The sequence below is a fragment of the Camellia sinensis genome, chromosome 3, assembly GCF_055761805.1.
Source record: "Camellia sinensis isolate YWXY chromosome 3, ASM5576180v1, whole genome shotgun sequence".
NCBI classification, from domain to species: domain Eukaryota; kingdom Viridiplantae; phylum Streptophyta; class Magnoliopsida; order Ericales; family Theaceae; genus Camellia; species Camellia sinensis.
Window position 1 is genome coordinate 95,558,985 of NC_138963.1, and position 7,924 is coordinate 95,566,908.

Sequence of the window (7,924 nt, forward strand, 5' to 3'; positions counted from 1 at the left end):
GTCGTATATCAGTTAGCATCTGGGCATTTTAAAATCACTTTTTACATACTCTCTCTCTCTTACTTTCTAAAAAGCTATTTTGAGAGCTCCTCTCTCTAAAAACTCCTTTCACTCTAGGGTTTGATCTAGTTAGAGTCTCTCTCTATCCTCCGGCCTTTGTAAAAAGTGTGTGGATCGTCGAGGGCTCCATTTTGATCCGTGAATCTTTGAGTTTGGAGCATTTTGGATTTTCTTCAACTTTCCCGTTCGAGCTCTAACTTCGAGGTAGGGATATCCTACTCATTCTCATGAGTTTTGTCTTTGAATTTTAGTATTTTGATGAGTTGGGGTTGTTGGGTAATTTTGAGAAAGTTTTGGCCTTTGTGTAATTTTACAAAAGTTGGGGTTTTGTTTATATAAACGTATATGCATGTTTGGCATAGAGAAATGAGATCAATATTGGTCTATTGGTAAAGAAATGGAACCTTAGGGTTGTGATGTTAATTATGAGAAATGTTCTAATTACATTGATGAATTAATTGGTATAATTAATTTGAAGAAAAGAGGAATTAAGTTGAGAATGTTGGAATTGGAGGTGTATGGGATTAAAGGGTGTAGTTAGATTTGTTTATCACTCACCTAGTTGAAATGTTGATTATATATCCATTTGGTGCATTTATTTTCAGTATAGAAATAATTGCTTTGGGCTATCGATAGAGGATAGTCTTGATTGTTATAGACACTGCATGATGATTAGGCAAATTAAAACTAATCGATTGAGTATGCTATTGAATTTAGCAAGTGGAATAATACATAAGTTCTATGTATTGATTGATTGTATATGATCTATGTTTATATACATGTGTTGTGTGGGAGGAGATGGGGGATGTACTCCACGGTTTAGGGGAAGATAGGGGATGGACCTCTAAACCGGATTTTGTGTGACAGTGATACAGCACTACAATGTGTATCAGGCTGCGAATTAGAAGTATTTTTGTTTCATTAATACAGCACTACAATGTGTATTATTTGAGACTTATGGAAGTGTTTGAATTGATTTGATATAGCACTAAAATGTATATCGTTATCAATTGTAAAGTATAGAAGTGATTCTATGTTATGTTGATACAGTACCGAAATGTGTATCTCTCGCAAAGTGTGGGAATGGTTTATGTGTTATTGATACAGCATTAAAATGTGTATCCCTCATGAATTTTGAAAGTGTTTTAAAGATGAGTCTAAACCTCATTAAGTTAGTTGGCTAGGTGTTGAGCCTTGTTTTCAAAAATCAAAATTTGAAAGGACATGGGAAATAAAATGTAACATGGACTTAATGTCATGAAATCGAAGGTGATATAAGTGGATGTATCTGTGTTGACCATCTATCAACTGCTAATCTTTTAGTCATTGTTCATGGCTGGTTTAGTGTATTTCTACTGGGCTGTGGCTCACCCTTTATGGGGCATCATTTTCAGATACAGGTAGCATGCCACCTCCAAGGACATAGCTTGGAAGGCTAAAAGCAGATAGATTGTTTGGTTTACTTTCTTTTGATGTATTACATGTAAATTCAAGCCAAGGGCTTAATATGTATTGAGTTAGTACTCTTCTTTTTGTAACCAAGTAACAACTTGGAAAGCTGTAAGCCCGTAGGGCATTTGCTTTTGTTGTTAACATGTAATACTTTTGTAAGGAACTACTCTGATGAATAGAAGAATGTTTATCTTTTATACCAATGCATGTTTAAATTGATGGGTTTTAATGTTATTATTTTGAGGGCGTTACAATCATTCCACCCATCTTCATCACTTTTACTCATCTCCAAAATACCTACTCATTTAAAGGCCTAGTTACTATTCAATTCAAACAAAAATAGGGTGAGATCAAGAGGGGGCCATCTTCCATACGTGGCAGTACCAAATTTACATATTATAACAAAACTTACATATTATATATTCAAATTTTGAATAATTTTCTAACTACATAGCATTTCTGTTTGCCATAAATTGTGTTGTCACATGGGGGTGATCATTAATTGTGTTATGTTCTATTAATTGAGTGAGGGTGATAAGTTGGCACATATGTATAAGTTATGGAGAGATTACATTATCCTTTTTTTTTTTTTGTACAAGAGTTCTTCAGAGCTAAACATTGCAGGCATCAAATAGACACTAAGGAAAAGTGAAAATCCAAAGTACCAAAGGCATAAAATCTACACAGCACCCAGCTACTTGCTTCTGCTTTCAAAACCCCTAGGATCAAGTGTACTCTTTGATGTAGGAAAAAGTAAATCACAAAGACAAGAAAGTGTGAACCTTTCAGAGCATAAAGTAAAACAAAGAAGAAAATAAAAATGGCAATGGCTTAGCAACAAACACCTCACCAGACCAACAAAAAGAAAGCAGATTCCCTTTTTCCCTCTTTTTGTTTATGGGTTGAAGAAATTAATAATCATTTCTTTTTTTTTTCTTTTTTCTTTTTTTCTTTATTTTACATCCTCCACACAGTTGAGAACAATTGAACACTAGTCTTGATCTAAAGCAAGCTTGAATCTCTTAATTTGAGACCCAAATGATGAGAACAAATTAAGATTCAAATTCTACTTGAATTATTTTTTTTTATATTTTTGATCAAGAAATTCTACTTGAATTGAAATTGATAGGAGTCTAAACAGTGCTCATAAATTAGGTATTTGATAGAATCGTGGAGAGATTCAAATGTTAAGGAAAAAATTATGCCTTCAACTTCAAACAACACAGCAATACAGCAGCAAATACAGCAAAATAGATGCCAAGAAAATATGGCACAGCACCAGATAGGAATTCAGCACAGCAATAGTCTTCACCATTCACCAACATATACATACATATATATATATATATATAAGTCTTCACCATTCACCTACCATTCATGTTCAAGATTTAAATCAACCATTCAACCATTCAACTAACATTCAACAAGTCAACCATTCACATACCATTCAACTGAGAAAATGCCACCTACCCACCAACCATTCAACCATTTAACTAACAAAGTCTAACATAATCAAAGTCTAACAAAATATTAATAAAAGTCCAAATAATGAGTCCAACATAAAAGTCCAACATAGTCAATATTAATAAAAGAAAAAAATAGGAAATTCAGAACAGTCCACAATTAGCAAAATAAAAGTCCAACACAACAGTCCATAATTAATAATAAAAGTCTTAAGAACAACCGGGTAGTCCACAATTAGCCGCGATAACCTGTGGTGGTCTTCTCCATCTCAATCTCCAACTTTAGAAACCTCAGTCGAACTTCATCCGTAGGAAGAGTCATGAAACACTCACGATGCTTGTCTCGTAAGAACAATCGGGCAGCCCATACATACAGCTTATCATCCGAGGACACACCAAGGATGCTTTCCAACTTTGCCAAACATTCTGCAATTAAAGAATATCTTAATGAGGTTTGTGTTGAAATTGCTGAAGATGACTTAACCACGTTGACTATACGATCAAGTGTCTTGTTAAGTAGAGTTGCACCAGTAAATTTCTTTTTTGTCTTGCTCTTGGTTGATGAACCATCAGTGTTTGATGGACGTTTTTTGTTTAACTCGAAAGGATGAACCGCCTCCAAACCAGCATCATCATGAAATTCAGCATCATGTGGGGTATGAAATTCCTCCACAGTCTCATCGGTGTGGGGCATAACCCCTGAGCTAAGAGTGTATGTCCATTCTCCTGTAGCAGTTGTATCTGAGAATAGTATGTCTAAGTCTTCAGTGAATTGCAACGGCATACCCTCGAATTTAGCAACATCAAGATACCTCTACAACAATTACAAATGAAAATTTAACAATTTCAAGTAACAAAATTTGGTCTGTTTAAATAAAAAAAAAAAACAGAAATGTACATTAAGCAATTCACTTACCTCCAATTTCTTGCTCCACCACTCATCAGATGCAGATATCGCTCCAGTCAATGTATCACGACCTAAGTCTGTCTCACCCCTTAACAAATTATTCCATAAAAGCCAATCTTTTTTCAACACATCCCAATGATTTTTCATTTGTATTCGTTGGTACGATTTTCCAGTCATACTTTTAAATTTAGTTATCATATTTTCCCACCCGACCCTATCTAAGTGTGTACCAGGTCTGTGTCCAACCTTCACTTGCTCAACACAAAGCTTAAAAAAAATTTCTTTTGATTTTGCATCCTAGTGAGCTTTAACGAATGGTACTTGACTTGATTTTCCCTTGTTCTTCCTATTTTTAGGTTGTGTTTCCTCTTGGGTACTCATTCTATGAGAAAGAAAAAAAATTAAAACAAACCCATTCATCAGTGCTTGCATTACAATAGCTAGATCAGTACAAAATAACCATACATGGCAACTATGTCAACATTCATTGGGTACAAAGCTTAGTGCAATAGTTCATGGTAAACTACATTAGCACAAAAACACCAGGTATCTCTAAATGGCACCTGTCATCATTTGAAGAGTAATGCAACTGACATAAGAATACAAATCGTGAGCAGACCCACAATAAGCTGCTTCATGAAAACATTGGATTGCTCAAGCATTTGGTTCTTCACTTTTAGTCCTACAGTCTCCATATTTTGATTTTGATCATGCATTCTCTCGTTCCTCAACCTCTCTACCATCGTCACAGATTTTGGGGTACACCTCCAAAATTAACAATTTCTCTTCTCACAAATGAAATACAATTTCACTTTAGATGGCTTGTCAGACTCAATAACCCTTATGGCAGCTCTTAGCTCACAATCACATTTCAAAGCCTCATACCTCAAGTCGAAGCTCTCATCACTAGAATAATAGTTACTAGAGGATGACATGCCTCTGCATTAATTAGGAAGAATTGAATCCAAATCCTCTAAAGATTAGGAAGCTAATTGTAAATACATTGCACCCACGAAGTATTGATTGAATAAAATGTTTCTAAGTTCCGATTCATTAAGTAAGAGCAAGAAAAAGTGAAAGTTCCTCCTATGTTCAATTTGCATTACAATGTGAGCCATTGAAATTGTTCTGTATCGGCAGGGATTCTTTTACTAATCCCTATTGAAGTATTTGGTATAATCTGGTTATGTCAATACTACCTAGGTATTGTAAGGTTTCTGTTATTTTTTTAGAGTGGTACCAAAGAGTTTGGTTTGTAGTATATAAAGTTTCAAAGATTTGTTGTGTAGGGATAAATTAGAGGATCAAATACTATGTTAAACCCAAGTTCCACATACATTTGATGCTTCCCAGGTAAAACTATCACCATTCCCAGGTAAAACTATCAGATTAAAAAACATCCTTCACATGATCCAAATAGTTGGGACAATGCTTTGTTAATTTCTTGCAATAATCAAATCTGTTGTTACACAAAATATTCACATACCATGTACTAAGATAAGTTTTACTTGTTACTCAACTTATCAAATTAAAAAAGTGTTATGTAGTGTTAGTGACTTTATTAGCTAAATAGTTTTCTTTGTACCAGAAAAATCTGTGGAATGCATAGATAACAATCTTATTCTCAAAGGACAAGTAAGATATATTTGAGGTTTCATTCTTATTCTTAATTTTGAATCCTGATAGAACTTTTAGGTTGAAAATACATATTTGGCTTGGCATTATATTTGGTCTCCTTTGTGCACGCATATTATGTTCTTTGGTATCACTTTTCTAGATGGACCACTTTCAATATGAAAAACACTTGAAGATTCAAATTAGTAATAAATTTTTACACATTTATCTAAATTAGAAAAGGAAGTTGAATGCATATCTAACTTCATTTACTAAAGAAAGATTGGAATTACAGAATGAGTACTTCATTGGTTTAGGTTGTAAATTGGGAATTAACATATATTTTAGGTTACACTTGCGGGTACAAAATATTAGTTACACAAAACATCCTTCACATGATCCAGGTAAAACTATCACCAATTTGCATTGTAACAAAAACACCACCAGAAAAGTCTCAATAACCAAATTATAATTTATAACACAAATTTAACTTCCCAGCACCACCAAATTTGACACGTGGTTGGTTCTTCAATTGGTTCTTCAATTTTAAAGACCTATTCTCCACAACTACCACTACTACTACTAGAAATAAGGTTGATTAAACACATTGAATTTCTCCATTCCACATATCCCAGCAATTGAACCTTTATTAATAACAAATAAGCATGATCTGTTTATAAGCCTTGTGATCTAGATGGACAAATCACTAAATCTCCTCAAACTTGAAAATGAATCAAATAACATTATTTCATCTAAGGTACCAAAGTATGGATTCAATCAACCTAATCATGGTGAAAAGCCAAACAACCAATTTCTGAAATATAGGCCTTCAAAAAAATAAACAGGTACCTTGCTTAATCCAGAGAACAACAAATGTAGTTGAACAAATACAATTTTGTCAACTCTGATAGAAATTATGACATATCCTACTAATCAAACAAATGGACTCAAGGTCTTGGGCAGATTAAAGACATTATTGGCTTGGATGAATTCTCATACTTCTTAGGAGTTTTCATTTAGCTTTCCTATCTACTTTTGATGACTTTGTGTTCACTGATTTTTAGTTTCACAAACACAATTAAGCACTCACATTGCAGCCCAAATTTCACCTACTCCAGTATTAACGAAGCTCATGAAATGAATATAACTTTTTTGAACTCAAAATTGAAAAACATCTAATGATTAAATAAATAAATAATAGATCGCAATAAAAAGGGGGTTTTCAACCTTAATCAGAGAGTGAAGAAGAGAGACAGGCATTTTCAACCCTATTCACAGAATGAAGAAGAGGGACATTTCACCGTAATCAGAGAGAGAAGGGAAAGAAAAAGAGATGAAGAAAAAGAGATGAAGAAAGAGAGATGGAGAGAGAGAGAGAGAGAGAGAGAGAAGACACCATTTCACATAACCAAAAACAAAACCCTAATCGATGTCCATACATGTATCACAGTCATGAATTCATACCTTTTTGGTGCAGATGAACGGAAAACAGGGAGATGATTGTTCTTGGAGAGGTAGACAACTATTCTACAAGCACGATTTGCTGCGATCAGAGAGGTCGTTTTCGTGGGTGTTTGGTAGAGCTTCTTCTCGATCGCCAGAGGAGAGGAGAATAGGAGAGAAGAGTGTAAGTGGCGAGAGTTAGGGTAAGAGAGATCAATCAAATGGTATATATAGTGGCATTTGCATAAATAATGAAGTTTGGGAGGGGGCATTTAAGTCATTTCACCCCCCTCAACACTAGCTATGCGCTTAAGCTAAAATATTAAGCACCTAAGGACCAACTTTTTAAAAGAGTTGAAAATTAGCTGTATTTAAGTTATAAGTTGGTCAAGTTAAGTTGAACCAAACATTACTTTTTAGCTTAAATTAAGCTAAAAGCTGAAATAAGCAGCTTATAAGCTCTATCAAACACCCCCAATACATATTTTGCATTTGCAAAATCGGCCTCTCTCGCGACCATGGTGCTTTGACCAGAATTAATCTGATCTGATGTGTTTGTCAGAACAAGATCTGACTTGATCTGATTTGTTTGTCGAAATTCTCTGTGAAGTCATCGTCGTCACAATCGTCTCGACTCAACCATAACCAAATCCACATCTTTTCGCTGCAGACAAGCTCAATTTCCTGCCATCGCCGCTACTAAAGATCGATTAGGGCACTTTCTGTGTCTATATCTTTGATGGGCACCAAAAAAATATCTCAAAAATTTCTGAAATAATCTGTTATGTTTTTTTTTTCGTTTTGGTGAATGTCTCAATGTTTTTAGAATTTTGTGATTATGTTGTTAGATCTGCATGTTTGTTCAACAAGATCTGACCTGATCTACAAGTTTTTTTTGTTCCACCGTTTTGGCGCACGTTTTTTCAACCGTTTCCCAAACCATTGATTGTGTTCTTGTTAGATCTGTTCAAAATTCAGAGTTTAA

The 7,924-nt window shown here is 34.4% G+C and overlaps 1 protein-coding gene across 3 annotated transcripts; it reads right to left on the minus strand.

Moving 5' to 3' along the window:
- Positions 1 to 3,021: 3,021 nt before the first annotated feature.
- On the minus strand, positions 3,022 to 7,475 carry LOC114313075 (L10-interacting MYB domain-containing protein). Of its 3 annotated transcripts, XM_082920412.1 has the most exons (3): positions 3,892 to 5,909; positions 3,504 to 3,789; positions 3,022 to 3,401 (listed from the first exon to the last, which is right to left on the minus strand). In XM_082920412.1, the coding sequence occupies exons 1-3, from the start codon at positions 4,078 to 4,080 to the stop codon at positions 3,211 to 3,213; spliced, it is 666 nt and encodes a 221-aa protein (XP_082776538.1). In that variant the 5' UTR covers positions 4,081 to 5,909; the 3' UTR covers positions 3,022 to 3,210. The 3 variants fall into 3 exon arrangements, 2 of the variants coding, with proteins under 2 accessions (XP_082776538.1, XP_028115210.2); XR_014364328.1 differs by lacking the exon at positions 3,892 to 5,909 and adding an exon at positions 6,961 to 7,475 and having other exon boundaries at positions 3,022 to 3,789; XM_028259409.2 differs by having other exon boundaries at positions 3,022 to 3,789.
- Between the last annotated feature and the right edge of the window lie 449 nt (positions 7,476 to 7,924).

What these genes read in the sequence shown, in the direction of transcription:
- LOC114313075 (XM_028259409.2), bottom strand. Translation starts at nt 4,080, where the DNA reads ATGATAACTAAATTTAAAAGTATGACTGGAAAATCGTACCAACGAATA. An exon ending in GGTGGAGCAAGAAATTGGAG is followed by an intron (nt 3,790 to 3,891) that starts GTAAGTGAATTG and finishes TAATTGTTGTAG; the next exon opens with AGGTATCTTGATGTTGCTAA.